At 46.8% G+C, this 20,560-nt stretch overlaps 1 protein-coding gene across 1 annotated transcript in view; it reads right to left on the bottom strand.

Annotated features, from left to right (window-relative positions):
- SLIT3 (slit guidance ligand 3) overlaps positions 1–20,560 on the bottom strand; it is a 593,355-nt gene that overhangs the window by 481,290 nt on the left and 91,505 nt on the right. The window contains exon 4 of the mRNA XM_044229780.1: positions 9,591–9,662. Coding sequence (XP_044085715.1) covers positions 9,591–9,662 — 72 coding nt within the window. The remainder of the gene's footprint in view (positions 1–9,590; positions 9,663–20,560) is intronic.

The raw sequence follows: 20,560 nt of genomic DNA, 5'->3' as shown, positions 1-20,560 counted from the left end.
GAACAAGGATCCCAGGGTATGTACATAGGCTGGCCTCTGGTTCTCCTTCTCATTAATGGCCTAAGTTGCCACTAAGAACACAGTCTTTATGTGAGCACCCTCAGTGATGGCCACACAGCCGTGCTGAGGCTAGCTGACTTTACCACATGCCACAAGGTGCTGAGAGCAGCACATGGTGTTGTAGAGAGAGGTTCCAACTCTGCAGGTGGGTCTGAGCCAAGGAACTCTGAGAAGGAGCCAGGTGGCAAGAAGCCCATGCTCACACCCTCCGGGCTCAGATTAGACATGTCTGCATTCTATACTCAGCATCCCAACACCAGCACATTTCTCTCTCTCTCTCTCTCTCTCTCTCTCACACACACACACACAAACACACACACACACTAGGTGTTCAATGAATATTTTAGTTGTCCCCGATCACACGGTTCTCTTCCTGGGGATTGAGCAGGAATGTCCCTAATAGGGAATTGACTACGTGCCAGGTATCAGCTGGGTGTTTGTTTTATTTTTCCACTTTCCCAACTCACTGTTTTCACATACAGCACAGAGAACACACCACCATATGAAGGCTTCCGGCTGTGTGTGCAAGGAGCTGAGCTCTTCTTGCTGTGAGCTGTTTAATGTATCACTAGAACAAAAATTCAGGAGCTTTTCTGAACCCCTTACACATATAACCTTGTGTCTTTATATTTTTCCTTTCTCTGTGGCACTTCAGTTGGCCCCAGGGTTTCACCATTATTACCAGTGTCCAGTTTTGTCTGACTTCCTTCAAGGGTGCCGTTTCTCACCCTGATCCATGGCATGGCTGTACAATGGTTAACCCTTTGCACACGTCTTCAGAAAGCCATCTTGGATCCCCCACCAAGTAGACCAGCAAAAAACCTTACCTTCAAACCAAAGAAAATACTAAATCCATGAAATCACTTAAGCCATCCTTCCAAAGAGAGGGAGAATCAAAATGTTTTATGCAGCAACCTATAAGAAACTCATTTTGTGGGATGTTTCACATTCCAGCCCATGGTTTATTCCCCCATATATCCCTGCCAGTAATATCAACCAGATGTGGCCAAGAAGTCTGTGCAGAATTGTAAAAATTACAAGCATATTCTGTAATTCCAAAGCACTGTAAAGTCACAGCTTGGCTTTTTTTTTTCTGGAAAAAAAACAAAAAACAAAAAACAAAAAACAAAAACCACCAAAAAAACTTTTCCGTCTGGCAGGATGTTCTCAGTTCAAGTATTACCTGATCACTTTAGAAAGTTCTTCTGTTGGCCCAAAGGGCCGAAGAGTTTTAAAATATAAAACCCAACTCTACTTTTGATACGTTATAGGGAACTTAGGAAGGTCTACTTGCACACATTTATTTAAGTCTATAAAGTCTTAAATGCTTTAGATATCTTAATGCTTTAGATATCAGATATGAGCATCTGCCCATATACACTCATATAAGCATAAAAGTACAAAACACTGAAGCTTCAGAGATCCATGATTATTTTCTCTCTCTCTTTGGTAAGGCATGTTATAGCACAGGAGGCATATGATAAGGTTGAAATCAATCCATAGAATTGGGGTCAGAAAGCCCTGGGAGTACTCCTGGTGAGTTAGTCTCTTAGACTTCAGTTCCATCATCTGTGCAGTAGGCACAAAAATACCAACCCCACAGGAGAACTAAAGAAGACTGTATGTGCCAAGGGTGTCTAGTACATAACAGGTGCTCCCAGAAATGTCTGTTTTTTTTGCCTGCTCCAAAATCTATAAAGTAACTATACTAGATTTGTACTAGATCAAATCTAGTACTAGATCAGTGCTTCTCGAAGTATGCTCATGTGTGACACACACCAAAATCACATAGGGTGCCTATGTACAAAGTCAGAACCCAGGTCCATTCCAGATCTACTGAACGAGATATCTTGGTTACATGGCCTGGGAATCAACATTTTAATCAATATTGCAAGGGAATCCCCCCCGCCCCCAACAAATGCTAAGTCTGAGAAGCAGTGGAATCTAGATCCTTGCTCACCAAATGTGGTCCTGGGCCAGGGGCATCACCTGGAATTTTGTTATAAACATAGACTCTTAGGTCCACCCTTGGCCTACAGAACCAGAACCCACATTTTAACAAGATCCCCAGGTGTTCAGATGCACAGTGAAGTTTAAAAAATTCTGGCCTATATAACTTATTCCTCACTCTAAAATGTTACCATTTAAAAGTCTATAAGACAATCCAAGCATTAGCGTGTAGTCAGCACTGTGGATAGTCTGCAGGCTTCTGTGCTCAGCCAGATAACGCCTCAGTGGTGGAGAAAAGAAACCTTCCATGCCTTCTCTCCTGGCTTTAGCTTAAAGTACTACAGCCAGATTGCAACTCACGTAAAATAGAAATCCCAGGAGTGACACAGCCCCCGCTGTAACCCACTATCTGCTCACATGAAGATTAAAGCTAAACCTGTCCTTAAGCACATGACGAAACTTGTAGTTGGTGAGGCCCTCTGTAAAGCCAACCGAAGGCCAGGGCCTCACTGCAGTGTTCAGGGAGTGGGGGAATGCAGGGGGAGGGGGGGACGGGAGCTCCAGTTTGCAGGGATATTTTCCATGAGCTTTTGGTGGCTGTGCCCCTGGAAAAAGTGACACCACGTCTGCGACGGTGAGGCTGGTCCATCCCTGGCCTCTGAAGGCAGGGCTAGCACAGGGGGAGCAGGTCTCTGGGACACAGAACTCTAGGCAGGCGGGCTGTTTCCGAAACCCCCACCGTCCTGATGGATTGGTTTCCCCGTTGTCCTATTATCATTTCACCACATCAGATAACAACTCTGCTGGAAAATTGAGTAGTATGGTTTTTGTTTTCTCCACTGGTTTTTCATTTTTATAGTACTGTTTCACATCGATATAGAGTTTTACAGCGACACATACTGCATGTACTTATGTTTTCAAGTTTAATGCAGAGCTGAAAGACTAAGGTGGCTGGGAACGGATCTATGAACAGCAAAAGGTATTACCTAGAGGTATGGTAATACCCAGTCACTCACCAAGCCTGGGCTCATTTAAGGCTTCAAAGGCATAAAGGGACAAACGTTAATTGAGGTTCTACTAGGTGCCTGGCACTTTCATGTGTTACTAACTTCTCATAAATACAGTAAGGAGACTGTGGTTAGGGGTGTGGGCTCTGGAGTCAGACAAGCTTGGATTTGAATTTTGGTTCTGCCAGTTGCTGGCTCTGACCTTGGGCAAGCTGTCCATATCTCTAGGACTCTGTTTCTTTATCTCTAAAATGGATACATTATAGTTATGACACCCTAAATCTGAGATTAAGTAAGAGACTATAGATAGAAGCAGGTCATAAAGCACCTAATCCATGCAAATATATAATATGCACTTGGGAACTATTATGGGCTGATGCGTCATTCCCAGCCCCTAAATTCATATTTAAGCCCTTGGCCTCATTACTTCTGAATGTTTCTCTATTTGGAGATCAGGTCTTTACAGAGGTGATTATGTTAAAACATATGCATTAGGGTAGGGCCTAAGCAAGTGTCACTGATGTCCTTATGAGAAGAAGGAGAGACACGGGGCTGAGCACGAACAGAGGACAACCACATGAAGCAGCACAAGAAGACCACCATCTGTAAAACAAGGAGAGAGACCGAGGAAAACAACCCAGCCAGGATCCAAACTATGAGAAAATCAATCTCTGTTGTTTAAGTCATCCAATCTGAGCTCCTTTGCTATGGCAGCCTGAGCAAACGAAGACAGGCACAATTTTGCAGTGAATCAAACCGAGACGGAGAAAGTTGAAGCTACTTGCCTAGTGTCACGGGAGAGCAGGATCCAAACCCAGGTCTCTACCCTTTCAAAGGCCACATTCTTTACTTTCCCACCAGGCTGCCTCAAAGGAACACTAGAGCACCTTGCTGAATGCAGCATCCTGTCTGTTTGGGGGTATGGAGCATGTACATGCAAGGTGGCCACAAGGGCGGCCAATGGTGAAGAGGAAGGAGAGGTACACTCAGGCAGGAATGAGAGTTGGGAGGAGGGCTCCCTCACTGGATGTCAGTTCCCTGGAAACTGAGGCTGCAGAGCCTTTAACTCTGGATGTATGCTGATCTATTGTGACAACAGCCCAGTGACTCCAGGCTGATCAGTTGGCCACACTTCCTAGTGTTTTCAGCTGCCTCAGGGATTAACCTTCTAAGTGTCTTGCAACTCTATAGATCCAAGTAAGGGCCAGGGGGTTTAACCACAGTGGCAGTTTTTTTTTATTTTTTATTTTTTTTTCAATTTATTTATTTTCAGAAAAACATTATTCATTATTTTTTCACCACACCCAGTGCTCCATGCAAGCCGTGCCCTCTATAATACCCACCACCTGGTACCCCAACCTCCCACCCCCCCCCCGCCACTTCAAACCCCTCAGATTGTTTTTCAGAGTCTATAGTCTCTCATGGCAGTTTTTTTTAAAGCTGTCACATACCTCGTAGAACTGAGTGGGGAAGAATTGCAGGGGGGGTGGGGGCGCGGTGCTGGTCTGCTACGAAATACTGCTTGTTCAGCTACGGGCTTTAAACCACCATCAAATATTGAATGGGCTCTTTGGTTATGAATCCAGAACAGATGGGCCACAAAAACCTCAGTGGTCTGCTCATCCTCATATGGAGAAGTCAAACCCTTAAAAACCACAGTCACACTTGAGAGAGAAAGAGTGGGGGAGGGTCAAAGGGGGAGAATCTGAAGCAGACTCTGCACTGAGCCCCGAGCCTGATGCAGGACTCAACCTCACAATCATGAGATCACAACCCGAGCTAAGTTCAAGAGTCGGACGGACACTTAACCAACTGTGTCACCCAGGTGCTCTGGTAAAATGCAAAGGACTTTTAATCACACTTTTTATCTCATCTTCTGTTCCTTCTAATGATTTTTGGCAACATTAACACTTTAACCACCAAACAACCAGAAATCCTTTGTTCCCTCTCCCATGTGTAGGTGAAAGAGAAAGCTAGAAGGGGATACAAAACAAAGGGGGGGAGGGGAGAAATTAATAACCTATAGACCATGTAACAGGCTGTGTTCCATCCTGTCCTCTCTAGATGAGACAACTGAGGCCCAGAGAGGGGAAATAACATGTCTAAGGCCACAGAGCTTGTGAGTGGTGGAGCCTGCGTGAAGACCAGGATCTTCCCACCCCAAGTGCAGTGTCTCCTCACCCTCATCTCTTTTGGAATCTGAAGTCTTTGCCAGGTGTGGAAGTGTTAACCACAGATATCAAAGCCCTGTCCTAGGTACGCTCACATCAACTAGCAACATCACCCAGAGCCATCTTTCCCTGAGCATGCGCTATGCGCCAGAGTCAAAGCTGAAGGTTGTGCATGGGTTACTTTCATTTATCCTCACCACGGTGTGGAGAAGTAGGTTCTCTTGTTTATTTTACTGGCGAGGAACCTGAGACCCAAGGAGGTTAAGTGACTTGTCCACAGTCTCACGGCCCCTTAACCCCTTCAGTCTACTGCCACCTCCTATGCTCAGCTCTGGGTCAGGAATGATAGGCAACTTAGGAAGAGCAGAAACACAGTCCTGACACTTGAGAACCTCATGATCTATGTCAAGATGGGGGTGGGGGAGGGAGCTAATATTTACTGAGTGCCCAGGGCATGACAGAAACCTTGCTGGCCCTTTATCAACCACAGTGATGTTACCTAAATCTCAGGGCACTTCCAAGCTCTAGGATGCTCTGGCTTGTACTCTGGTGCTTGAAAACAGGGTAAGAGGACAGACATACCACTAATATGCATATGGACCAATGAATCAATGGTGCTGGATCTGGGGGTGAATGGGGGTAGAGTGACCAGCAAAGGCCTGGCAGAAACACTTGGATATATGACAGGTCCAATATCAATCTGTTTTTTATCATCACTTCAGGCCTTCACAATAGCTAGCTTGGCATGGCAGGAAAGGAAGGACCCTGCAGGAACACAGACACACATTCAAGTCCCAGTTCCATTGTTCCTTGGTTACACAGCTATGGGGTAAGTTAGATAACCCCTTTAAGCTTCAGAAGAAGATTTGAAAATGCTCTCTTTGCAGGATTGCAGAGATTATAAAGATTAAATCTGAGAATCGAGGCACAGTCCCAGGGTAGTGCTCCTTCTTAGAAATGTGGGCCACGTGGGCAAGTAATTTAAATTCTGAGTTGTAGTTTCCTCTACTATAAAATGGGAGTATTGAGGCAGGGAGCTGACTGTAGTAGAGAAAAGCACAGACTCCAAAGGCAGACTACCCAAATTTGAATTTGGGTTCTGTTACTTGGTAGTTGTAGGACATTAGGACTTGGATCAGTCAAAGGACACCACCTCTTTGGCAACAGTGATGTGCTCTGACATAGACGAGTGGCCAAGGCTAAGCAATCCACCATTGTTTCGCTGCTGCAGGTGTACTGCTACACATGATGGAGGAGTTAGATGATGTTCTAATGACATCACCAAGCCCCTGGATCCAGTTGTTCCTGAAGCCATCCTTAACTATTTCCGGACTTCCCGGTATATAAACAAATATATTTTCTCTTTGGATTAAACTAACTTTAGTCACAGTTCTGTCACTTACTGTTTAGTAGCATTATTATAATTGCAGGTTTTCAATAAATATTATTTCCCTTTCCAATCACTCCTGAAAACATCTTATTACATGCCCATAGCCTTTCCAAAAGGTATTCTTTGGATAAACACTGAGTATTAGGCAGTTTTTGTCTAGAGATCTAACAAGAAAGGAAAAGGCGTGTCCAGAATTGCTACTTATCCCACATGGCATACTACAGAGTAGACAGCCACACAGTACCCACATTTAGCATTCCCTAGTAAATGGCTCACTGTGTCTATTGAGATGCAATGCTCTTTTAAAACAGAGCTAGTGGCATATGTATACACACTCATGATTGCACATTTATTGATTTCTAATTTGTACCCAGCTTACTTCCAAAAGACCCTGGAGTGGCTGACAAAATAAGACAAAGACACAATGGGGCCATTAAGAAAAATCAAAGATCAAGCCCAGAGAGAAAAAAGGGATTGCTGATTATAGCTGAAACCTGGGTTAATATAGTTCCTTCAATAAAAAAAAAATTAAAAAAAATTATATTTAGCTCTCAGCTTTTTGGCAGCCATTCAGAATGTGTTATGATGAGGCACACAGAGAAGTGGGCATCCTTCATGTCTATAGCCGAAAACCCAGCAGAAGCCAGGTTGGAACAGGGATAGTGGAAGAGCTTGTTGAATGAATGAATGAATGAATGAGTGAATGAATGCATGAGTGAAAGGGGGATAAAAGAAGCAGAGGGCATTGTTTGTACACGTAGGCCTGCATCCTTCTCTTCTCACTGAGAGCTGATATATGCCAGCCTCGGTGCCTGGCTAGGACCCGGAGAGGGACGGACACCACACGGAGTCGAATGTCATCCTTGCCTTCCCAGCTGCAGCTCTTCCTGCTTCCGGCAAAAGCTCAGTGTCACCCACCTCAGCGCTCACTGCAACTCCCAGTCCCTTCACGCATCCCGCATCCCGGAGAAAGAGAACAGAGAGCCAGGCGAAGGGGATGGGGAGTGTAGGAGTAGTCACAGTTATCTTGGTGAGGACACTCACGCCGCACTGTAAACCCTAGAAAACACACCCACACTGTGATCTCGTCTGAGGCTTACAGCTCCTCAGTGAGGAAGGTGAAAGGGAAGAGGGGCGTCTGCCTTTTACTGATGAGGATATTCAGGCACAGAAGGGAAAGTGACTCCCTTAACCTCTCTCAGAAAATGACAGGATGCCACCCTGGGATTTCCCATGCCCCGGGCTGTCTGCCTGGACCTGGCCCCCAGCATCTCCATGCTTGAAATTCCTCCTCTGATCGGATCAAGAGCAGCCTAGAATAAAAGAGGCATCACTTTGATGGCCGTGGGGAGCAGCTGGGAGGCCACATTCCGCGAGCAAAAACCAGCCCACCCAACGTTCTACAACAAGCAGAATGGTCAGACCCCACCTGCTCCAAGCCTTCCAGCAGTCCCAGCCCCATGGCCACCCTCTGTATGCCGAGAAAGTGACGCTGACGTTCCCAATGAAGAACAGATAGCCAGCCTTAATTAGGAGCCGGCTGAAAAGGCACAACGTAGTGCTGGGTGCAGAGACGGCTAGTAAGTGAGCACAGAGGGAAAGAACGCTACAGGAATAGGAAATTAAAAACCGGGTTGTTGCCCCTCATGCCCATTTCGTACTGCTTATCCAGCTCAGCTGGACACCCAGGCTGCCGAATGTCCCTTTATCCACCCTCACGCTGATCAGGGTGGGCTCAGAGAGGAATGGTGGAAAGGGGGGGGGCATGTTCTTGTTCATGTTTAGCAAAGTGATCCAGGTGGTCTGAGCCAGAGAAATGCAGTAAACAGCACGAGGAGACTTTGACAAAAGGTACAGGTGTGTCCTAGAAAAGGCGAGCCACACTGCTTACCACTTAAACACAAACCAACCCTTACTGTTCTTGTTCCAACAAAGTACCCTTTCAAATACACTTATGTATATGGTCTCTTTCTTTGTGTGTACCCACAGATACAGATATGGATGCAGATCCCTAATTCAGAGCTCATTCTTAAGTACACACAGTGACATGTGTTTCATATTGCCCAATGTATCCTGGAGCCTACATACATTGCTCGACTGCATAAACAGGTATTAAACACAGCCACTGGGAATGTGAATGGTGGCCACAAGTTTGGAGCCTCCCCGGTAATGTTAGAGTCTTCCCAGCCAGGCTGTAAATCTTACTGCTTGACGACCAAGCAGCCAGACTCTGTCTCTCCATTCAGAAAACCAAGGCTTGGGCCAACCCAGTTTACCCCAAGAGATACAAGAGTCAGTATGACGTGTAGGTTCAGGATCACAGAGCCGTTCACCATCAGTGCACAAGCACTTGCCTAACACCCCAGACCTACAAACCACAGTCTCCATTCTGACGTGCATCTCCAGCTTCTGACCCTCCACACTCGCAGACTGTAGAAATGCACAGAAGCATCTCCAATCTCCCCCCTGCATTATATCCTGGATCATCCCCGAAGAGAAAGCCAAATTCAAGGTGTTTTTTTCCTTTTCCCACAAGACCAGATCTCCAGACCCAGAGTTCCCAGGCTGGTGGTGGTAGGAGGCAGGAAAAGGGCAAGAGGTGTTCTAGTCTGCAGGGTGGTGAGGCTGGGATGATCGGTCCAATCCAATGCCTCCCGACACCACTGCTGTCTCCTGTAAATAAACCCATCTCGAATCCCATTCTCAGAGCATTTCCCTGAGGTAAGGTCAGACCCATGTTAAACGACCTCATGTCTTTCCTTGCAAAGAAGAGACCCACTGCAAGTCACTAGCTCTCAGTGGCCACTTCCGCCACTGATCTCTGAAGAAAGGGGGCAAAAAGTTGGGTGTGGGGGCACACCACATTGAAGCCCAGCTCCAAGTCCCCGTGCAGACGGTCTAACTTCCAAGCTGTGCCTGGCACCAGGCTCCACTCACAAAGGCAATCACAATATACATATCACCAAAGCCAGGCAGGACGCCAGGCAGAAAACACAATTCAATTCTACTCACAGTCTGGTGAGCTTCGGTGTACTCTGAAAAAGCAATTCCGGGAGGACCTGGAGCTTATTCTTGTTCAGGCGCCTACGGATAAAGAGAAGAATGAGAGGATGTCAGGGGACATTAAATTGGATCAGGTGTATTGACAGATATCACTTCAATCAATTAATCAATCAATCAACAGGTATAAAGAGATCTTCTAGATTTTTCAGCGTGGTATGCACATCACGTTAAGGCATATTCTGTCTTGGAAAGTGGGCAGTCAAGTCGAGGACAGAAGGCAAAGGTCAGTCACAGCCAAGAACACAGCATGCGTGCTGCCATTCCCCTGGCACGAGCCTAGGACAGACAGACAGACATCACTAACTGATCCCACATTCTTTCCCACAGATCCCACGCAAGGCTTTTGAAACTCTCTGGCCATGTGCTCTGGGTAGCTCTTGCCAGTGATGAAACTAAGCTGCAAAGTGGGTCCCTAAAAAGAAATAAACTACCAGAGAGAATATTCTATCCTAGACGGTGGTGGTGGTGTGGTGGGGTGACAGCAGTTATTATGGGAGTTGAAGAAGCCACAGGTGGAGGAGACAAATGGAATCCCTGCCAGCCTGGCTCTTTGGCCCAGAGCAGGACTGCATTCTAACTTCCATGGGTCCTTGGCACTTTTGCCTTTGCAGGTCCCTGTCTCTATAAAACATTAACATATTTTATAAGTTTAAATGTATAAAACATATTATACTATATATAATAAAATTTACTTTGACCTGAAAAGGTCTTTTTTTTTCCTTATAATTTTAAAAGAAATGAAAGCATTTCCATGGGCCTCTGGAAGTATTGCTGGCCTTGGACCCTGCCCCACTGTGCCTAATGGGGCAATTGGCTCCGGGTCAAAGGTCACAGTGTGGGCATGCCACATGGCTGGAGGTAAACTCAGCCAGAATGGATGCCCCACATTGGAAGCCTGCCAGGCACCCTCCTGAGAATGGTCAATACTAATGCCAATAGTAAAGAAGGCCATGAGTGTTTCCAAAGGACACAGAACCCTTTTTGTGGCCTCTAGGAGGGCTGCTCTCCTGGGAGTGGGAGGCCAAGAGGGAGACCTTGTTTCCTGCTGGCTCCCACATCCCCCTCTCCTAGGATCATCAGTGAGTGTCCAAATCAGTGTCTCCAAATCTGTCCCCAGAATGTCCTAGAGAAAAGAACAGTTCACAGCCTGGTTGAATTTCTTCCTTAGAGTGAAGTGCCTCTTTGGTTACCTGGGACAACCATTATTATCTTCTTAGAGTTAAGCAAACTGAAGAAAAGGTGAGCTTCAAGATGGGATAGGGAGGGAGACAAACCATAAGTGACTTTTAATCTCACGAAACAAACTGTGGGTTGCTGGGGGGAGGGGGGTTGGGAGAAGGGGGGTAGGGTTATGGACATTGGGGAGGGTATGTGCTTTTGGGTAAATTGGAAGGGGAGATGAACCATGAGAGACTATGGACTCTGAAAAACAATCTGAGGGGTTTGAAGTGGCGGGGGGGTGGGAGGTTGGGGTACCAGGTGGTGGGTATTATAGAGGGCACGGCTTGCATGGAGCACTGGGTGTGGTGAAAAAATAATCAATACTGTTTTTCTGAAAATAAGTAAATTGGAAAAAAAAAAAAAGGTGAGCTTCATCTCTGCTTCTGCCCCCAAAGCCCACACTCTCCGAGAGGCCAAGCAGATATGATTCCCTAGGTAGGATTTTGGCATTTTCCCCCTTTCATCCCAGGTTGATGGCCAAATACTTGAGAGGGACAGGGAACTAGGAGGGGGTTAAAAAGGGCAAAGCATGTAAGAGAGGAGCATTTAAGACCCCAGAGTAAGGCTCTTGTCAGCAGTGTGCTGCTTAGCCCTAAAGGGGCTCATGTTGTATGTGGGCAGGTATGAACCAGTGATGCTGTTAGTGAGCCCCATGATGGCAAGGAGGCCAGACAAGAGGCTGGGAAGTTGGACGCGATAAGCTCAAATTCCCTGCCTCATCCCCACCGCAGCCTGACTCCCACACCAGTGCTCTTTTTAAATTTCTTGTTAATTGTGGTTAAAAAAAAAAAAATTCTTTTTCCACCTTAACCATTTTTAAGTGTATAGTTCAGCAGTGTTAAGTACATTCACATTGTAGTACAGATCTCTGGATCTTTCTCATCTTGCAAAACTGAAACACTATCCCCATCAGACAACCCCCGCCCTGCCCCATCCAGTCCCTGATAGCCACCACTACGCTTTCTGTTTCCATGAGTTTGACCAGTGTTCTTTTGATCATTCCCAGTATCTACTCATTGTGCTCTTGTCATTAAAATGGAGAGACAAGGGGGGCCCAGGGGAGAGTGAGGGGTAATCTAGCTGCTTACTTAGATCAGTTCCCCAATGGTCAGCGATAGGCCCCTTTACATCATGTGGGAGCACAGATCCCAGGGGAGATGTGATAGTATGACTTTGGGGCTGGCTAGGCCTGGGGCCAGGTCTAATGATACCTTGATCTCTCTGTGGGACCTAGCCTAGCCCTGCTGAGCCTCAGGGTTCCATGTGCAAAATAACCCTATTTGTTGTGTTACAGTAATTCATGATGACACAGTATATGCCTAAGTGTCTAGCACTGCAGTAAGAACATGGTGATAATAACATGATAATATTATGATAATAAATGATGCATGTTGAGTCCTAACTGCACGTCCGATGCTGGGCAGGATGGCAGGCAATAGAACCCGGATGAAGGCACCATTATGATCCACACCTCACAGCTGAGGACGCGGGTGCCCCGAGCGGCTGGGCACATTTCCACAAGGTCACGGTGTGAGGAAGGGGTAGGGACAGCATTGGGACCCAGGCATTCTGCCTCCAGAGCCCCGGTTCTGAACGACGAACCACTCGAAGCCTTGCAATAACTGACAGGTCCCTTCCTCTTTCCTTTTCTTCTTTTTTCCCCCCTTTTGCTCCCTTTCATTCTCGGTTGCCGCCCCCTGTGCCCCACCCCAGACAACCATCCTCCCTGGACATGCTTCCCTCCCTGAAAAGGACTCCCTAGGAGGTCCCTAAGGCCAGAACGGGTCTCTCTGTGGGTTTGTCTGGAACCACCCTCTATTGTCACAGCCCCACAAAGCCGAGTGAGAGCTACATTCAGGCGACCGACGCTCCAGTCTAGGCAAAAATCCGAGAATCTGGCCCGCCGTGGCCTGTAGCGGGGTAGGGTGTTTAGTTCTAAAAGCCCCAAACCAGAGTTAAGCTAAAAATAAAACCAGCTTGGCTCCAGGGCTCCAGGAAGGGAAGGAATCATTTTTCAGTATTTGTGGCTGGACAAAAATAAAAACACAACCAAACTGAGCCAATTGTGCTCTGCCTGCTGCTCTGTAAATCCTGATGAGCCTTCCAGGGCAGCTGGGCCGGGCTCTTCTCCCACAGCCTCCGGGTTTTTCCGCGGCGGCCTGGGCAGGCCTTGTGCTGGTTTCCCCTATCACAAGGAGTTCGATGTTCTGTTTCAGTTCCAGTTTATTCCAGGATTTACTCACTAACCAAGCCGGCCGAAATGAAGAGCCGATGAAGGCTCCAAGCTGCATAAGGTGCATTTCCCCATGTAGCTGCTGCACAGCAGCCCCTGAGCAGGAAAACAGTAGGTAAGGTGTCACTGTCCTGGTAAGTGGACAGAGAAGCCCTGGGCTGCAGACGGGAGTTCTGGCAATGAGGCCCTCCATCATTCATGCCATCCGAGGCTCTGTCATCCTGGAACCAAAGGTTGAAATCCCCTGCCACGGTTCCAGCTGAAAATAGATCCCTGATGCCTGGATGGAGAAAAGGACCAAATGGGACCCATATGAGGGCAGACCCGAGGAGCTTGACAAACAGGCCACAGGCCAGGTCAGTGAGGAGATAAAGTCCACCTGGCTGTCCCCCTCCCTCTGAGATCAGTACTCATTTTTAGCTTTCCTGCTAGAACAATGGGCAGCATCAAGGTCAAAAATCCACTGGCTAGGAGTTTCAAGGTCATACTGCTTTTCAACCTGAACTCCAAAGTTTTATAGTATTGCTATCACCTTCCTGGAGGCACCTGGATGTAAGATCTGATTTGAGGTTTCGACACTTTTTTTTTGTTGAATTAGTCCATTTATCTATCCTTTCAACCATCCATCCATCCATCCATCCATCCATCCATCCATCTAGCTTTCCATCCAACCACCATCCATCTGTCTCTCCAGCCCTTTTTCAATACGAACATACAAAGATGAACAAGAATATTACCTTATAAATTAGCAGACAGCAGTGGAAAAGATGGGCATGAAAACAAAGATATCTACGAGAACAGAGTGGGGCCAGTGAACCCAGACCTGGTAAAGGAAGGCTTCCCAAAGGAAGTGGTTGGAATTTAGTTCTGAAGCATGAGTGCAACTTTTCAGGGGACAGGGACAGAGGTTTTGAGACTTGTGCCTGGCCACGGAGGGCCATGAGACCCAGCAGCACTTAGGGAGCGGGTTGCCTTGCTGGATCGTGGAGATGACATGAGAAACAGAAGCGATGAAGCTATAAATCTAGGCAGGGGTACTACAGCAAGAACCCTTGTAGGTCATGATAAAGGAGCTGGGCTCGGGTGTTTCCTGAGAGTAATGGGAAGCCACAGGAGGCGTGTGAGCAAAGGAATGGTCATCTGGTTTGGATTTTAGAAAGTCCTCTGGAGTATCAATAAACCCGGTTTAGCAGAGAGCAAAAAAAGGAACCAAGGAGACTAGTTAAGAGGGCTCTTGTGTAATTCACCTGGCTGTTTGAGGACCTGGTTTAAGGATGAGAATGGGAGTGGCGCCTGGGTGGCTCCATGGGTTAAAGCCTTTGCCTTCGGCTTGGGTCATGATCCCAGGGTTCTGGGATCAAGCCCCACATCGGGCTCTCTGCTTAGCGGGGAGCCTGCTTCTTCACTCTCCCTCTCTCTCTCTGCCAACTTGGGATCTCTGTCTGTTAAATAAATAAATTAAAAAAAAAAAAAAAAAGGATGAGACTGGGACTGGGGTGTAGGAGATACATGGGAGGCATCATCACCAGAGTGGGAAGGCGTTACAGGGGTGGAGGTATTAAAACCTTTCCCCGGGGCTCCTGTTAACTGAGTAATTGATCAGTTGAGATTACCAGTCACTGCTAAAGGAACAGAGAAGGGAGACCAGGACACAGAATGTTGCGTGATCAGATTCCTGATTTCTGTACTACTGGGGTCTCTCAAATGCGTTCTGACAACTAAGATCAGTAGCTGGTAATAACAGTGAGGCCATGACTTAGGCACTGTACTAGGCACATTACCTGCACTGCCCCACCTAATTCCCACAGAAACACATGGAGGCTTGTACCCTCAGTAGCCCTATAATAAGGAAACAGCAGACTAAAGAGGTTAAAGCATCTGCCCAGAGTCAAACTTGATCAAAATGATGGTGATGGGATTTGAACCCAGACACCGGATGCTGTATCTGTGCTCTTAGATGCCATGTATCATAATAATTATTTAATTAGCTCTTCATGATACACTGTCTCAACTTATCACCTAATGTGTGAGTATCATCTACCCACTAAGTTCTGAAGGACCTCCAGAGTAGAAAATGCATCTACTATCTTCCTGCTGTCCCAGCTTCAGCCCACACAGCCACAGGCAGGCAGTGGGTGGTGTTCAGGAAGGGCCTGCTGAATTTTATGAATAAATCATAAGGGAAGAATGGCAAATCTGGGGAGGCTGAAGAATCAACAGCCTTCCTGGGTTAGGTGACAGGAGCCATCCTGTTTGGAGGCGAACACAACTCCCAGAGGGCCCACTCGTCTATCTGCATTTTCCAGAAGCTTCTTGCAGATTCCCCTGCCTCACTGACAGGCAAGGCAAGAACTGTAGGGCTCATTCAGTACTTCCCCCGCTGGGTGAAGGACGTGGGGCGAGAGGCGTCCAGGAAGAAAGCATGTATGTCAGCAGCAGGCCAAGGCAAGGCCACCGCACGGCCAAGCCTTCCTTTCCTCAGGGAACAGTGGCATGTCCAGCTGCCCAGCTATGGCCTGAAGGAGGGGAAAAGTCAAAATGTGCTAACTCCCAAAGGTCACTGGGACTGTTTACTTTAGTAATGAAATTAATTGGTTCCCTAGCCCCAGGCACTTTCCTAGACTGCCTAGATGCTCTCTGGGTCAACTGGTACTTTCAGAAATGTCAACATGTCTAAGCAACAAGGCCAAAGTGTCCCTGTCGCTCAGAGCGGAAGCTCTAAGCCACCCCCGGTGGATAGATGGAGAGGACCACGGAGCTGAACGACCCTGTAGGTCGTTCTTCGGTTGAAGCTCCCCAGCACGATGGTTTGGGGTCCTGGTCCTTCTCTTTCCCAGCTGCCCCCGTTTTATTTATGTTTCTGTTTACAAATTGGAGTGCAGTCCTCCACGGGGCCAGGGCAGCACTCCCCAACCCTGGTGTCGCCAGGAGAGGGTTTTGGATCAAGCCCGTCTGCAGAGTTGGCCTCGACCATCCCTCAGCCCACCAAGGACCACACTGTGAAGTGAGAACTGCCTTGAATCCCTTGCTGTTTTATTAAACTAGATTTGAAACCCTCCCTCCCCCCAAAAAGGAGGGGATAGATGGAGAGGACCCCGGAGCTGAGTCTCCAGATAAGTCCAGAGGAAGGGCAGCCCCCAACGGCAGAGGTCTCAAATCCTAGCTCAGAGGGGGCCACCATCATCCATGAGGGTAAGCAGGTGTCACTATACATCAGGGGAACTCTGTGAGCATTAGGGAAAAAACTTGAACGTCAGCAAGTGAAAAAAGCAGACAGCCCTGACGTGGTGCTATTTCCACAGTTGTTCCCTGTAAACACTGATGTCCTCTTGTCTTCTTGGTTTCCTCACTGGTCAAGTCACATTCAGGCTTTTTTCCTGCTATGCAAATTTCATAATGCAAACTATATGTCATCTGATCAGTTCAGTAAGACAACGGACTTGAGATGTTGTTGGTTTACATCACTGTCATGACCGGACATGCTTCCCACATGTGTGGACAAAAAGCCTATTTGCTTCAGCATTCATGGCCATGTCTATTGGGTGGCTGATTCTTCTTTGCCACTGGGATTTCCATTTTTAAAATTTATGTATTTATTTATTTATTTTTAAAATTAATTAATTAATTTTTGCTAGCAGCTTTCTTGAGATCTAGTGGGGGCTTCCTTTTAATAACACTTCTGGTCCAAACCACAATTTATTTTGAAGGTTTAGGAGCAAGTTGACCTGAGTCTTATCTTCCACAGAATTCAGCATTTGCTCCCTGACATTTAGGCTGGTTATGCCAATTTTGAAAATCTGTTATTTTTAGTTTGTAACTTCAAAATGTCCTTAATAGCAATTAAAACCTTTATTTTTGACATTTCTGTGAGAGAAATAACTTTCTAAAATTCTACCCCCTAAGCAGATTTTTCTTCATTAAAGTTGAAAGAATCCATTTTATTTGTTTTTATTTTTTAAAAAGATTTATTTATTAATTGAGAGAGAGAGAGAGAGAACGGGAAAAGGCGCAGACGAAGACGGGGAAGAGACTCTCAAGCAGACTCCCCGCTGAGCACAAAGCCCAGTGCAGGGCTTGATCCCAGGGACCCTGAGATCATAACCTAAGCTGAAATCAAAAATTGGATGCTTAACTGACTGAGCCACTCAGGTGCCCCAGAAAAACCATTTTAAAAATAAAGTTTATTTCAGGAACACGATTATTATGTAATAGCAAAATCTTTACTTCATGAGGTCCCTAAGAGGAATGAATAGTTTAACATCTGCACAGGTCTCTCCCCTGCTCCTTAAGGCTCAATAAACAGCGACTGTTACAGCGACTGTTCTTGTCACCATCATCATCCTTAGATCCCCCAGGAGGCCAGAAATAGACTTACTTCTCCTGTATGGACGACTGTGCTGGTCTGCAAGGCTATTAGCATAACAGATGAGTTCCCAGATCTCACTGGGTTAACACAGTAAATGCAGATTCTACACTCACATAAAGGACTTGCTCAGTCTTGTGAGATGACATAGGGAAGGCATGGCCTCCAAGGCCGCTGGGCTGGTGGAGAGAGGAAACAAGGAGCCATACCAGTTCTTGGGTTTCTTGACCAAGTGGTGACTCCTAACACTTCTGCTCTCGGTCTGTTGGCCAGAACTAATGGAAACCTAACTGTAAAGGAAGCTGGGACATCGACAGGGATCTTGGGTGTTTGGTGAGAACTATCACAATAGCCAGCCTGTCTTAGCATCACAGCAACAGTCATGACCTCTTTGTCCTTTTTGTGTCTTTTTTTCTTAGTTTTTTCTCTCAAGATAGGGCACTTACACTATATTGTGTGAGATGTTTTATATATACTCTCTCTTTTTACCCTTAAAGTGACTCTTTAAAAAAAACACTGTTACTGCCATTCTATTACATAAGGAAACTGAGGCATAGATAGATTAGGTAACATCTCCAAAGTCACACAGCTGATCAACAAGGTTTGTAAAGAGATCTCTCTGACACGAGAGCCTGTGTTTTAAACCACTTCAATACTCTCCTTCCTTAATACTTTGGTGCTTGGTTGACCAGCAGGCCTTGTGACAATCCTGGGAGGGAGGTCAGTAACAGAGAGCTTTTGTCTGTTTTACAGCTAGAGAAACTGAGTCAAAGCAGACTAGGAAACTGACCCTGTGCTCTCTTGGCTTTACTGTCCAAGGCCTATTTAATGATACTGCCTCTCTGGAAGGCTCTAAGATTCCCGGAATCACTGTTCCCAGAACAGGAGGGAAATCCAGAGCCATCGCTACAAGCCATTTATTCTTGTTCATGTTTCAGACCCAAAGGATCTGTCTATTGAGAACTTCCCTGCCTGCCCTTGTAGGTGACTTTGTACTGAGATTTACGTACGGTTTCAGAGAGCTCTGGGTCTTTCCCAGGATCTCACCTTGCTGGGATCCAACCCAGGACTCTAGTGTGAAAAGAAAACAAGCACACAGACTCCCAAACAACCCCTTTTGAACTTTCCTGCACCTCACATTGGACCAATTTTCCTCCAATTATACAGTCGTTAGAAAGAAAGCAGAACACATCAGTGGCCTGAGGCCGCTTTGCCTCTGACCCATAAGCCCAATATCCCTCCTTCCAGAAAGCCTTGAACCCTCTTGTTCCAGGATGGCTGACCTATAAGACCTAAGTCACTTTTGCCTAAAACAATTCAGAGAACCCCAGGGACTATGACTAATAGGCTGCTTTACCCAGGACTAAATTCAAGAGCAGGGGTCTCTGGGAATTTCCCAGTAGACTGTACATGAAACCACATTAGAACACTGAGGGCTCAGACTCCAGGAAAACATATCTGGGGGAGAAAACATATATTTATGCATGCATGGGAACACACAGACCCAGACAAGGCACCTAACATTTACCACAGATACAGAGCATGCAACCTCACAGAGTCACGTATATCTGTCAGAGCTGACCAGATCCATTCCAGACAAGCAGACCCCTTGACACTGGCCACAACTTGCATCCCCAAGGTGACGTCCTCACACTGACAAGGCAGGCAGCTCCTGACTCAAAAATCATGCCTTGATCCCTTCTGGGACATTCTGGTCTTGCATCCTCTCCTGCCTCAGGGTGTTTACACATGCTCTTCCCTTCTCCGGGAATTTTCTTTACCCAGTGACCAGGGTGGCAGCCGTGGAGGTGTTAAGATAGGAATGTTCTGAAGGTGGTGCAGACAGGATTTGCCAACGAACTGAAGTGAAGCTTGAGAGACAGGGGAAGGAATGTGGACACTGTGGTGGGGCCTGTGCATCTCAAACCGTAGAACTATTGCTACTAGAGATCAGGGAGGAGTATGGGTAAGAGAAGGTCTGAGGATCAGATCTGGATATATTAAATCTGATGTGCTTATAAATATCCATGTGGAGACACCTGATAGACCACTGGATATGCCAATCTGGGCTTTAATTATAAGACCAAAATAGGAAGTGGATGATATTTAAAGGCACGAACCATGGTCTTGCTATGGGAGATGAAGAAAGGGGAAGAGGAATGAGGATGAGTGGTGGGGGGTACCATCTGCTGGCGAGCAGAGATAGCAAGAAACAGCCAACAGTGTGGTAGAAAGAGAAGCAAGAGAGGGCGGAATCGCGGAAGCCAAGTGAGGGGAGAGAGTTCCCAGGTGGGGCGGGATTGCTGTTGACAGGTAGACAAAGAGAAGGATGACACTGCATCTAGAAAGGAGGAGCTCACTGGTGACCTGGAGAGAGCAGCTTGCTACAGAGGTTGGCATGACCTATTCACTGGAGTGGCTCAAGAAAGAGTGGGAGGAGGAAATCAAGGGCAAACAAGGATTTTCAGGGGGGTTGCTATCAAGCAGGAGAGAAAACAGGCTGGTAGCTAGCAGGGGATATGGAGTCAAGAAAGGCTTTTTGTTTTTAGATGGAGAGGGGAGCTGCAACATGCTTCTATGCTGATGAGAGTGATCTGGTAAACAGGGGAAATCGATGATGCAGGGGATGACGGGAATATTGTTAAGAGCAAGGCTCCTGAACAGGTGATAGGGAAAATTCCAGTGCACAGGTGATGGCAATGGCCCTCGAAAGGGCCAAAGGTTGTCTGTGGCAACAGCAGGGCAGGCAAAAGTTAGGGGACAGGTGATGGCAGACACAGTGGTGGGAATCTATGGAAGGTCTCCTCTGAGTACTTCTATTTTCTCACTGAGAAAGGAAGCTAGATTGTCTGCAGAGATTGATGAGGGGAGAAGGGTGGTGGGTGACTGAGGGGAGAAGGTAAGACAGTTTTCCAAGAAAGAGCAGGAGCGTGAACTGACCAGGAAAGGCTAGAGATTGGTGGGCCAGCATCCGGTGAGGTTAGTGATCCTGAGTTGTAGGCGAGATCTGCCTCCATAAGCATGTGTTTGTCCTCCGGACACATCCAAGCTGCCTGGGTGATGGGGTGCACACAAGTGAAATTGAATTCAGCCTAGGTTAGG

Source organism: Neovison vison, chromosome 1 (genome assembly GCF_020171115.1).
Source record: "Neovison vison isolate M4711 chromosome 1, ASM_NN_V1, whole genome shotgun sequence".
Taxonomy (NCBI): Eukaryota; Metazoa; Chordata; class Mammalia; order Carnivora; family Mustelidae; genus Neogale; species Neogale vison.
This window is presented reverse-complemented; position numbering and strand designations above follow the sequence as displayed.